Below are 14,052 nucleotides of genomic sequence, written 5' to 3' on the forward strand. Positions count from 1 at the left end.
GTCAACCATATGTAACTGCTTCAATAAATTTCAATTTGGCCATGTGGATACGTGGTTCTTAAAAATGCATCATTTGCATTCATTCATGATTTCTCAAAACTAGAATGATTATTGACTGTCAATAAATCATATACAACTTTGAAAGGATTGATGGATTGTGGTGCACTTACTTTTGTGCAGGAACTGTTCACAGGGTCAATTTCAGATCGAAATATTAGTGAAATATGTGGATTCGACAAGAAATGTGAGAAAATGATGGAGTTCAGCTATGGTGAACCAGGAAATGCTATTATGGCAGAAAAGGGATTCACCATTGAGTCTGAAATCAAGAAATGGAATCTAGATTTAAATATTCCTGCACATGATTTGGCACACCGCCAAATGCCTGAGCCAGACTGTTCCACAACAAGAAAGATGACGAGACAGCGTATTCATATTGAACAGCTGATCGGCAGAAACAAGGAGTATAAAATTTTGTCTGGTGTCATACTATGCAGCATTGTGTATCAACTAACCAAATATGGACTAATTGCTTACTCTAATTCAAGATTGAAAATTATAAATTAATGACGCAACATATTCGGCAATTGTGCAAATCCAGTTCCATTGTGAATATCGTAATGCCTGAAAGCATGCTACGGATCGTAATTGCGCGGTGCCATGGTCAATGTATAGAATGTAAACGTGGAATGGCAGCGACCAAGCCCCGAACTACTGCCATCTCCGGCTAAGCAAATCTGCGTTGTCACCATGTTACAGTTGCATTGTGGGGAATAGGCTGGACGACTTAGTACATGCGCTTATGGAAAAACGTCCAGTTTTAAAATATATTTGATTCGTATTGGGTTTGTAGTATTTTATACGAATGGAGCTTTGAATGAATAATCATCGTAACAATCAGGATTTGTTTCAGCCCAATATCTCGTGTTTATATCTGTGTTATCTGTGTATTTCGACATGTCGAAGACATCTCGTTTTGGTGGTATAGTGTTTGTTGCGCCTATGGGTGCAGTAAAAGGCAGAGAAAGATATCCACGGAGTCGTATATGAGAAGTAATAGCGATGGTAGTAGTGATGAAGAGTCTTTGGTAAAGCGTTGGCATCCAAGAACATTTCACCGGTGAGTGAATGGCAGAATATGCAGGGCAGCAAGACTATATTTGAAGAATCAGTTTCTATTTTTAATATCTCCTGACCATCACTGTCAATCAATGTCCAGATAAGCCACAGCATTAATGAATAGGCCATGTCAAAGTGCCATTATACCAGAACATTTTGTCACAAGTATATGGATGTTGGTATGATCAAAGCAGACTATATCAGCAGTCTCAGCACCATGTCAGTTCATCAGTATATCTGTAATAGCATGACCAGCCAGGTCACTGTTTGTATTCTGTATGGGCAGTTCAGCCAATAACTACCTTCAGTGGCGGCTCGTCCTATAGGGCAACTGGGGCATTGCCCCACCTAAAATTCTGTTCAATAACAATTCTTTACCATTTATAGACGCACACCTATCTATATAAACCGAAATCACAGCGAAAATCGTATACTTCTTGTCCTTTCGCTTGTAAATGCCCATATATAGCGAAGTCTATGCGAAAATCGAATTCTCTTCTGTGTTTTCGCTTTGCGAATGCCTAGCCGGGGCTTGCCCCGGTAGCGCTCATAACAAGCTTTCACTGTCTATTCTCTCAAAACCGCGCACAATAAAGAAACGATGGTTTACTCTCTCCTATTCATAAAATTACCGAGCAACCGGGGCACGATAGCTCTCTGTGCCCTTAAGGTGTGATGTAACAATCGTATCTATAGCTGAACTCTGTTACCGTCATATGCGTTTAGTAGACCTTTGCTGGTATAGGTCGATTTTAATGGGGTTTCACACCATGAAAACTCTTGAAACTTGTTATGTCATGTCGTGATGGTGGTATTTAACACTGCCCCAAGTTTCAGGGTTTCTACTTAAAGTTTAGGGTAGTAATTCCGTTTCCGAAGTTGAGTGTGTGCTGATCCGTCATGTATCGCAAACAGATTTTACTCAAAAGCCGGTATTGGTATCCATTGGTTTTGACGGTGTTCAATACTGAGATCGGTTATAACATTTGGCACGGTAAGTCTTAATGTTAGTATCGAACGCTGTACCAAGTTTTAAGTTTGTCACTGAACTGTGTTAGTGGTAATTTCGTTTCCTAATTCGAGTGAGAGCTGACTCGTCATTTATCGCTAACAGATTATACGCAAAGCCGGTATTGGTCTCTATTGATTTTAACGATGCTCCTTACCTAGATCCGTCATAAGCTTTTGCACGGTATGTCTTGATTTTAGTATCGAACGCTGTGCCAAGTCTCAAGGTTGACACTCAATGATTAGGGCAGTAATTTCGTTATCAAGGTCGAGTATGGTAAAGATGTTCTCCGATCTGACACTTTAGCTTACAACACATTGCGGATTTCACGCAAAAGCCGGTGTATCTGCGGTAACGTTAAGTGAGATGATGATATCATTCTCAGTTTGCATTCAAATATTTACTTTGATCGTATATTCTCCAATGTCAATTTCACCGTGAAATTGTGGCCTTCAAGCCATTTGCGTACAACCCCTCCGTCACTTGATCAGCCTATTCCTCAGTAAATTTTACTCAAAATTCGGTGTTGGTCTGTTCGCATTAATTTTGACAGTGTACCATACCGAAAAGGGCCATGAGGCCACTTCTCGATAATGTCATGTAACAGTGTACCAAGTTTAGGGCTTTCATCCACGTATTTATTCGGTAATATATTTTTCAAAGGCGATTTCGCAGCAGACCTATACGGCCGTCAACCAAACTTTACGCTGATTGGTCGAGAGACAATGGCCATGGATACGACGCAGCAACGGAGGACGCTGCATTTACTTCAACATATAGTCGGCACTACGATGTATTCCTATAGCCATGTAGACTGTATAAAAACGACAAGATTACAGTTAAATGTTTATTTCTTCATTAATAATGAAATTAGGAAAGGAAATAAAATATCTAATAACACATACTGAAATATAATGCCGAAATACTACTGTGTTTATGAATGCAGTGCCACCAATGGCAATGAACTGGGGAAGAACAGATCTTTCCATTCATTTTCTTCCAACGCAAAGGACAGAAAGGCTTGGGAAGGCAGAGTATAAGAAGGCAGGACTATTTGTGGCATACATTTGGGTCTGAATTTGATGCCAATAAGAGTGATTTACTTGTAATTATCTAGCAGCAGTCAAATAAAAACTCCTTTCCTGTGATTTCTGCCCAAGTTCAAATTTCATGAACTCATTGCATGTGCTATTACGATACGTCAAGCACACCAGTGCAGATGAGGTCTGCTCAGCTAGAATCACTCTATCATGTGAAGCACCCAGATATCCATATGGAAAAAGAACATGACCAATCTTTGCTACATTCACATGCGTGATGCTTAGTAGTCTTGAATGGCGCTTTCTCCGTACAATAACCCCCACAATATTGAATACCCGTTCATACTGTACTGTCATTGAAGTGATTTGAAAAGAGATGTTGCATATGGAGTACCTGCTGTCTTGTTCCCCTCAAAGCAGTCCAAAACCATACCAAAATTGCTACTTGTGAGTCGAAGAGCCCTATGCATTTACCCCATTCTGCACATCCTCTCTGTTCTGATGTTCTGTGGGCTTAGGTAGCTAATCTGCATATGACTGACTTCGTTGGCTTCTCACTCTAAGATTCAGGTGATGGATTTGAAGATTCCCTTTCAAGGCTACACGATGGCGATTCTATAGATCAGGATCACCAGATGACAATGTAAGATTTGCATGTGCAGCATCCACAACATTGCAGGAAGACAGTTGACACGGCATGGAGTTCAGGGTCCGCCTCTTTGCAATGCGCATAATCTTCTGCTTCACCACGGAGATTGCGACTGGGAATCGCACCTCTCTTTAGACGTGACTGTATTGGTATATCTATAATGCACTAGCAGCAAAATATTCCTTGCAAAATTGGTAGGAGCAAATTATTATTATTATATTTTCATATTCTTTATTCACAGTAAAACTGGTAGATACACACATAATCCGGGGAGCAACCTGCCCCCAAAGGAAAATGGCGAGATTGGAGTAAATTTTTAAAATTTCAGTAATACATTCAAATTGTTATTCCTATGCAATACACGGAGAAGTCAGATTACAGAATTGCAGCAGTTGAAGAATTGGCAAGGGTTACAGAGCAGAGGTAGAGATGATTGAAGATGAAGTATCGAAATTACAGAAATTATGCTGTGATTCACAAGTGTAATTTTAGTCCAGTGGTGCATTCAAGGCCTTCCGAAGAATGTGCACAGTGCCCAATAATGTGATTTTCTGGATCATGTCGAATCGAACGTTACCCGGAATTTGTTGGATATGCCTCATGAGTTTTTTGCTCACGACCCCTGTAGCACCAATGACTATCGGTACAATGTTTATTTTGCATCGCCACATTTTCTCACATTCCATTTTGAGGTCTGCGTATTTGGAGTATTTTTCTGATTCTTTTTGCAGTAGGTTGTGATCAGCTGGGACAGCCAGTTCAATGAATAAGCATTCTCTTTTCTTTTTTAGTTTGACGATTATATCCGGGCGGTTGCTCCTGATTTCGCGGTCAGTTATAACTGGTACATCCCACAGAATTTTTACTTGTTCGTTTTCTGTCACTGGTGCTGGGCTGTAATCATACCAATTTTTGTCGAAGTGGTGATGTTAAAATGTTTGCATAATTCAAGATGAATGTAGTGACCAATCCTATTGTGTCTCCATGTGTATTCGGTAGCTGTAAGTGCACCACAGCCGGACATGAGATGTGCTACAGTTTCATTTTGGTTGTGGCACATTCTGCATTTGCCGTCCGTGTTTTCCTTCTGAATTCTTTTGCGATAGTATTTTGTAGGAAGCGATTGGTCTTGTGCTGTTATTATTATTATTATTGTACACAACTGTGGTGCTTTTAGCGTGTTTAAAAGCCTTTGTGCTCCACGACATGACAGTATTCGAACTGATCAATGCATATATTCTTGTCTTTGACATTCTTTCCACTCTCTCATGCATCGGCTCGCGATTCATCGGCTCTTTAGCTGCCGACTTGTAGCTCGCCTCACTGTTATTTCTGGGCTTTTTAAGTCAGTGCAACTGCAGTGAGGTCGGCGATGAGGAGTAAATGAAGCTTGCGGAAGTAGGCTTGAAATCCTGCCTTCTTACTCTGCATTCCCAAGCCTTCCTGACCTTTGCGTTGGAAGGAAATGAATGGAAAAATCTGTTCATTGCCATTGGTGCCACTGCATTCATAAACACAGTAGTATTTCGGCATTATATTTCAGTTATGTTATTAAATATTTTATTTCCTTTCCTAATTTCATTATTGATGAAGAAATAAACATTTAACTGTAATCTTGTCGTTTTTATACAGTCTACACGGCTATAGGAATACATCGTAGTGCCGACTACATGTTGAAGTAAATGCAGCGTCCTCCGTTGCTGCGTCGTATCCATGGCCATTGTCTCTCGACCAATCAGCGTAAAGTTTGGTTTACGGCCGTATAATACAGTAATAAAAACGTATGTGTCGTGTTACAGTCTCCAGTTTCAAGGCCAAAAGGTACGGTGCCTGATCATATTTTCATTTACATTTTCAGAGTCAGTGTGACGGTAGCTTTCGATCAAAACCAGATCCAGTAAATTCTGCGCTCTGGAAGACGACTTTTGGATTGCCAGAAATCCTACAGTAGCTGCAGTAAAATAAGTCTGAGTAAAGCTTCAGCGAAGCGGGACGAAGCTGCAAAATCGGTCGCTGCCATTCCACGTTTACATTCTATAGTCAATGTGTACCAACAGTGCATGTCTATTCATACTATATTCCAGTGGTGTGCATTGAAGCTCATTTAGATGTCCAATTTGTTGAATGAACAATTCTCCAGGATTATTTGTGTTTGGTGGAATGTTATAAAACTGAAGATACCAGATACACCAAAATCTACCTTGGGGTAGGAGTTGATCGGTTGCGAGTACGGTCGAGAGATTGCTTGTCTATGCAGTCCTTGTAGCTTCAGGTGCTGGATTGTCTTAATCAATGCATATGCATGAGAGCATATATCAGAACCTAATGTGAAAATAAATCATGGTTACAATATCTATTGCAGGAGTCTCTGAAAAAATGTCTTTTTCCTTACTTACCCTGTCTTAGAAGTGCAAGACGAATCAATAATGGATTTTCTGAGAAAGTGTATTTCCATTGAGTGTGATATCTCACTTTTCCGCAAATTGTGATAACATTGACTGTTCACTAGAATATTGCTTCCAAAAATAGTAGATTATCTCCTCAATCTTTGTCCCTAAGTCATGCAGGTAGCGCTCCATGAAATACTTCGTAGCTTTCTCCGCTGTGTTAGAAGAAGATGCTGTTCCACTCAAATCCAGAAATTCGATAGAATCTCCATATAGCTTTCAAGTTTCATAATCAATACACCAAAATTGTGATGTGTGGCAGCAGCTGTATTTTATGTCATATACTTCTGAACATGAGATATGCTTGAAACTTTCGCTCGAGACCTGGATCCTATGAAATCGTCAAAATATGCATTACCACAATCCTATAGTATAGTATACAACAATCGTTGCTTAATCCGAAAAGTTGTCAAAAATCCATGCATTTGGACACAGCACGCTGATGCGTACTTGCCACCATTCATGTTCATCCTAGACTAAAAGCTGCAACTACATACTAGCTCTACGCTATTACTATTCATTAAGGCCATGTAGTGGTAGCTCTATGGCGCCACTAGGGTGTGACGACACCGCATGTGCTTCGGTGCTTGGTCGTCACTGAATACATGGCTGCTTGAGAACTCACATCTCGTATATTAGACAGACCGTCAGTCACGTTACTACATGGTGGCAGCAGTGGGATTCGAACCCACGCCATCGAAATGACTGGTGGGTGGCTGAAATGCAAAGAGACGCTGCATGGCCCACTTAGGCCATACTGGAACGATAGAGCCTGTTTATCTACTTATGAAGGACTCCTGCTTAAAGGGAATCGCTTGGTGATCCCCTGTACGCTGAGACAAGACGTTTTAAGATACCTTCATGTTGCTCACCAAGGGGTGACAAAATCCCGACTCAATGCATCACAGTCATGCTGGTGGCCTGGAATTTCTAAGGACATTGAAGAAACCGTCAGAAATTGCGAAAAGTGCACGGAGCATCAGCGAGAAAAGGTTGAACCGATGCTGTCAGCATCCTTCCCAGAGAGACCCTGGTCCCGTGTTGGTGCCGACTTCTTTCAATACCAGAATTCCATGTACCTGCTAGCCGTTGACTACTACTCCAGGGACATTGAGATTTGCATAGTCTCCAAAACAGTGAACGCAGCAGAGACGATTCTGAAATTCAAGAAGATTTTCAGTAGGCATGGCATCTGCGAGACTTTGGTCACCGATGGAGCACCTATGTTCTCTTCCCGCGACTTTGCGTCATTTTGCGAAAGCTGGAAAATTGAACATATCATGTCCTCACCTAGATATCCACAGGGCAACTCCGAGGCTGAGCGTGCCGTTCAGACCATCAAAAACCTTCTGCGAAAATGTGACGATGAATATCTGGCGCTACTCACATACCGCAACACGCCATTGGCTATCGGCTACTCGCCGGCAGAATTGAGCATGGGCCGCAAACTAAGAACAAGAGTACCGTGTCATCCAGACGATCTTCTGCCCAAGTCTGTCGACCGAACCGCCGTGAAGAAAGCTGAAGCAGATTACCGACGCAGAGTTACTCGTGATTACAACAAAAGACACAGAGTAGTACCGGGAGATGAGTTCAAGGTGGGAGATCGCGTCTGGATTCCGGACTGCAAATCGCAAGGTGTTGTGGAAAAACTTGACACGGACACTCAACCCAGATCCTTGGTTATCAGAACTGGGCGTGGCACCTTCAGAAGAAATCGCCGAATGGTGCGGAGATACCAGACGGAGAATGCCCCGCAAGAAGGCGTCGACATTACCGCCAGTGAGGCAGCTGAATTCTTCAAATTTCCTGATCAGGGAGGAGATAGCAGTTCGAGCGCTACTAGTGTCGATCGTGATGACCATAATGAGGCGGCGACAGTCCGACGGTCGGATCGGAACAGAACCGCACCTCGCAGATACATCGAGGAGTACTGATGTAGTTATAGGAGTAGTGTGTGTAAATATGTTGTGTTCTTCATTCACCTCTTGCCTGCCAATTGCTTCATACCTTTGTACCGCTAACTGCCTCAATTCGGATTGTTTATTGTCTTCATTCTGTGCTTGCGTTGTATATGTTTGTGCTGCTTATAAGCATTTGTGCTTGTCCCGAGAAGGGAGATGTAGTGGTAGCTCTATGGCGCCACTAGGGTGTGACGACATCGCATGTGCTTCGGTGCTTGGTCGTCACTGAATACATGGCTGCTTGAGAACTCACGTCTCGTATATTAGACAGACCGTCAGTCACGTTACTACAGGCCAGTCATCCCCAATTCAACGTAATTTTGCTTAAATCCTTCATTTTCCAACCTTTTCCCATAAGAGCTCATAGTAAGCTTGCCCGGCCTTGTTCTTTGTTTACATCCTGCTGCAACCTGATTGGTTCGTGTCAAAGGTCACGTAAGTGTCTATTGTCTAGAACAAGGGTCGGCAACCTACGGCCCGCGGGCCGGATCCGGCCCGCCAAGCGAAATCGTCCGGCCCGCGACATAATAATTAGTTATCACAAGAATACGGCCCGCCGCTTCATAATGAGTTTCAATCTGCAGTGCAGCGCTGCATGAAAAAAATGCGGCATTGCTACGATATAATAGTAGCCTACATCGTATTAGTCTATTGTTACGCCATAAAACGAAGGTGGTTGAAGTAGGAGATGGAGATAGACTAGACTGGATCAGTGCTTATCAATCGGGCGTATCTCGCAACCGAAGGTGTTCCATGCTTTTTTAAAGGGCTAATCACTCTAACGGGGTGTGGCAATAAAGGTGTTCTTCCTTTGCTTCAAAAGCGCTTGGAGCATCTCAGACGCAATGACGGAATCTCAAACTATTCAATTATAGATAACTAGCCTCCGTATGTTAGTTAGCCTGTCTATAGTTTGATTTTCCAGAAGGCATTGTGTGCCAAGACAAAAAACCTGAATAGTGTTTTGGCCACAATAGTGAAAACTGTTAATATGATTTTTGTCTCATCAACTGAATCAGTTACGCCAGATATTACTAGAAGCAGAGAATCAATATGGCGATGTCATGTAGGCCTATATCTGTCATGTTCGCTCATTGAGTCGAGCAGCTATGCTTACACGAGTGTATGAACTGAGAAATGAAATAGCAACTTTCCTCGAAAATACAAATATCGCCGACTCATAATCTTGTAATCAGGGCCGTAACAGCACTTCGTCAGGCCCCCCCCCAAAACGTTGGTCTTGGGCCCCCCATACGGTGATAAAACGAACTTCTGGGGGGCTTCGCCCCCCAGACCCCCCTTTCGCAATCCGATCTTTGCCGCTACTTGTCATCTACATTAGGTCTCCGTTTACTGACTCAGATATTCGTGGATGGACGCGCGAAGCGCGAAAAAATTAAATAATTCATGATTGAATCGGTCAATATTATCGGGCGTACACCCGTTGGCAGGAATGAAACCGCACTTCATCCCCCCCCCCAAAAAATTTAGTCTTTGGCTCCCATAGGGTGATAAACCCCCCCCATCACGTTGTTCGCTTTTGTCACGAAATTAGTCGTACTGTCTAGTCAGCTAGCGCTAAGCGCGAAAATTTTCGATAATTCATGATTAGGGCTGGGCAAAATCGAGTACCTGAGTGATTCGATGCTGTATCACGTAATATGCTTTGAGTCGAGTAATCGAGTATCACCCATTATGACGCCTTGACATAATATAATAAGTCAAACTTCAAATATCTAAATCTTATGTCACCACAAATAATTTAATGCCTGTTATCCGATTTCATTTCTCTTGGTGATGATGTTGTGGGATAATCATGACTTCGGAACTGTGCTACATCCAGTAACCTTCGTAGCTTTGTACCATATGTTTTGTGTGCTGCGATACAGCCAATCAAGGTTCCAAGGCTTGAAAATCAGTATCGAAACTATAATTCTCGTTGATAGATTAATATTCAGTGATGGCGATGCGAGAAGCGTACAATTTCAGTACTCGAAAAAATCGTCCTTTGCTACTCGACTCGAATCATTAAAATTTATACTCGATTCTGATTCGAGTACTAGAATCATTGTACCCAGCCCTATTCATGATAAAAGCGGCCAATAAGATCGGGAATTGCATATATATTGCTATCAATTTCTTGTCCTCTCTGCTCACGTTATCAGATTTACCGGAAACTGTACGGCCCGTAAATAATAATTAAACATCTTCGGGCGGGCGGACCCGTTGGTATGACTTTGTTACATGATGTAACGTGACGTGACCTCCTGTCTGCTATATCAAAAAATATAGAATAGCCCAAACGTACTAAACTAAAAGACGCAGACGATTTCAAATTGGTATTTCCTCACTGGCAATTAGTTTTCCCTGCGGGATGGTATTTGTCTTCTCAGGTTCAGATTGCCAAGACATGAACATTCGGCGCCAGTCATTTAGGCTCCTATTGACAATTAAACCTATCTGTATTTTGTATATATAGCGAAGTTTTCGGACAGCGTGTGGGCAGTCCTTTTCGGCCCAAGTTTTCGCGCTGCCGATCGTTCCGGCACACTTCTTGGAGACGCATGTAATATGTCCTAAATCTTTATATGTCTTGGTGCGTCGCGGCGCGGTAATGGCCAACGCCGATATGTCTATTTCTATAAATCTTGCGTGTTTTGTCTTGGAGGAAGAGTACAAATATTCAAGATGACTGGCAGCTTGACATCGCGCGCAGCGCGAAAAATTTTTGAAAACGTTGCATAAATTTTGGAAAAATACTCGATAATTTATGCTAATTCACGAAATAATTTTGGGCCCCCTTCGAGCTCGGGCCCCCCCCCAATTGGGGGGTTTGGGGTGCGGCAGTTACGGTGCTGCTTGTAATCGAAAATGGGTATCTCATCTTGCTTTCCTGGTACATCTAACGTCACATCTGAACAAATTGAACTGATTGCAACTTCAGGGGGAAAACAACTACATACATGAGATGTTGAGGCGCATTCAAAACAAATCTGTGACTCTGGAAATGTCAACAGTACAATGAAAATTATGCTCACTTTCCTATACTGGAGAAGAGAAAACCTAGTACCAACACTACATTTGTAACTGTGATACGAAATTTAACTACTGAATATTCACCTACTTTTCCGACATTCCTTCTCTACAAAATGAATTCTGACTATTCAGTACTCTGTTTAATGTGGACGCCAATACCATTGCCTGAAAATTTCAAATGGGCCTTTCTGAAATGCGATGCAGTTGAATTGAATGACAAATTTCATACAAAGAGCATATCGCTGCATGACTTTGACAAAGAGTACGCTCTTGAAATTGGTCTTTATCCCAGCTTGACCAGCAATGCAAGAGAAATTGCATCGATTTTTGGAAGCGCGTACGCATGTGAACAATAGTTTTGAACAATGAAATTCACGAAGAGCAAGCTAAGATCACGTATTTCGGACGTCCATTTTGAATAGGGTCTGATTCTTGTTTCATCTGACTTGTTACCAGAAGTTGAAAACCTTTCACAAAGCAAGCTGCGTCAATTGTCACAATTATTCTGTGTCGTTGAAGTGTAAATACCTGTGTCTTCGGATTGGTATGATTGAGATTGCAGCAATGTAGGATAATATACCGAAGTTAGCGTAAAATATTGTACTAAGAAAAAATCCGGCCCGCCAAAAGGTTGTACACCCGAAATTCGGCCCGCGACTAGCAAAAGGTTGCCGACCCCTGGTCTAGAACAATGCCGATTTTCAGACTTTGAAGGCTATTTCGGGGTGGTTCCATTGCCTTGATGAAAGCTTAATGTATATCATCAGAATCAGCGCGACTGTAGCTTTCAAATAAGATCAGCTTTATTTAATTTGAGCGCTTGGGTCGTCATCTATGGGATTAGCAATTACGCTCCCGTTTCATGCTATGAAGCGACAACAAATTTGCCGTTGTCGCATCACTCGACCGTGAGTCACATGTTGCGCATTTATCCGTAGGTTAGTTATCTATAATTCGACAGCGAAATCACAATTTTAGCATCCAGATTTTAATAGAGAACTGGCAAAATCCGGTTGCTTGAATCAGATATGGCTCATATGTTCAGATGTTGATATTGCAATCCCTGCAGCTCAGTGAACGAGATTGCCGACGATTGTGCTTTTTTTGTCGGCATTCCTAGCCTGCTTGCGCTTTTGCAGTGTTCTTTGCGTCAATGATCGTCAGAGGAAGATGCTCAGACAAGGTAGTTTGATTCTCGGAAGAGTGAACGCAGCGCCCACGTTTACACGACGGCGAATCACAGAGGTTTGCCCAACTTTGATCTGTGGTATTCTAGTACATTGCGCAGTACAGTGATAGACATTGTGATTCTGACTCTTAACTGAATTATTTTCTCCGCGTTCCATCTCTGAAACAGCATTCATTGTATGTTTCACTATTGAACGAATGAAAACCGTGGAATAGGCACGAATTGCCCCAACCTTTTTCAGTTTTCGACCCACCTTGTAATATACGGGAATATATTGTACGACCCTCAATGAGATATGACCAAGTGAATGTACATGAAAAGAGAAACAATGCATACACATGCAATTTACTCTTAATGGGAAAGTCGAGCTTGCATATTTTATATTTTCTGCTTAAGTATAGGCTTAATTGGCTTGATTTTTCTACTTGGAAAATATTCATAAATATTTACTTTGAATCGAGTTGAGCTACATCTATTTTTGACCAATTGCCACTTGTAAGATTGTTACCGTAGTCATGTTTTATTAATACCTCTAAAATTGTTGTCATATTAATTAGAACATATCTGCCACTCCATAACAAGCAATAGCAGCGGTGTATGATATCTATTCCTATTGATTAGAAAACGGTGGTATTTGGAAATGCTTTGCAACTGTTTGGGAAGCACTGGTTTATATGATATATATTCAATTACAGGGCGTTTTGAATGGATTTTTTGGCACAGTTGGAAAGTGAGTAAACTTCTTAAATCCTCATTTAACATTTGCTCAAAAATTGATTGTTTTTCAGCACACCATTGATTAAACTGGAAAGCGTCAGTAAAGAGACGGGATGCAACATTTTAGTGAAAGCAGAATTTATGAACCCAGGAGGTTCTGTCAAAGACCGCGCTGCGCTCTTTTTAATCAAGGATGCTCAAGAAAAGGGACTGATTAAGCCGGGCGGTACGATAGTGGAAGGGACTGCTGGCAATACAGGCATTGGACTTGCTCATATATGCAATGCTTTGGGATATAAGTGTGTTATCTACATGCCAAACACTCAGTCACAGGTGAGCTATGTATTATGCAATCTATGTAGGCTATATATATATTTATATAGCCTACATAGTTATATATTTACCTATTAGGCTACTTTGGGAGACAATCGCACTTATTTTTGTAGCAGTTGGGGGACGAAAAAAATTGGGAGACAATTTTGTGTCCCCCTAATTCTTGGCGACATTTTTCCCTCGGTTGCTATCGTCTGTTAAGCAAATCCGTTTGGGACCACGCTTATTAGTCCCTCATTTGTCCCTTCCAAAAGAAACCAAGTCATGAAGTAGCAGGAATTTCGAGTTACAATGGCGACATTTTGACCCCTGTATAAACCCCGTATTTTGAAAAGTGGCATTAAGTCGACAATCAATAGGGGGGATTTTCTTCCACTTTTCGCGTGTATAAAATGACACCGCTTTGCATACATGATAGTTTTTGTTTAGGATTTACTCAGTTTAGACCATTCCAGTATATATAGGGATTTTAAGACTTTATACTCTGTTTTAAAAAATGACGACATAAAAAATGCTGACTACCATTGTGATGACTCGACATAAGTTCTA

General features: G+C 41.6%; 1 protein-coding gene and 1 long non-coding RNA gene across 2 annotated transcripts in view; both read left to right on the plus strand.

The window, feature by feature from the left end:
* LOC145444506 (uncharacterized) overlaps positions 1-14,052 on the plus strand; it is a 174,189-nt gene that overhangs the window by 151,731 nt on the left and 8,406 nt on the right. The gene's annotated exons all lie outside the window — the stretch shown is intronic.
* LOC145444495 (uncharacterized) overlaps positions 12,320-14,052 on the plus strand; it is a 38,056-nt gene continuing 36,323 nt past the window's right edge. Inside the window, exons 1-3 of the mRNA XM_080322488.1 lie at positions 12,320-12,509; positions 13,149-13,183; positions 13,242-13,503. Of these exons, the coding sequence (XP_080178614.1) occupies positions 12,435-12,509; positions 13,149-13,183; positions 13,242-13,503 (372 nt within the window). The 5' untranslated portion in view covers positions 12,320-12,434. The remainder of the gene's footprint in view (positions 12,510-13,148; positions 13,184-13,241; positions 13,504-14,052) is intronic.

Source organism: Botryllus schlosseri, chromosome 8 (assembly GCF_051294905.1).
Source record: "Botryllus schlosseri isolate E-star chromosome 8, Bs_hap1, whole genome shotgun sequence".
NCBI lineage: Eukaryota > Metazoa > Chordata > Ascidiacea > Stolidobranchia > Styelidae > Botryllus > Botryllus schlosseri.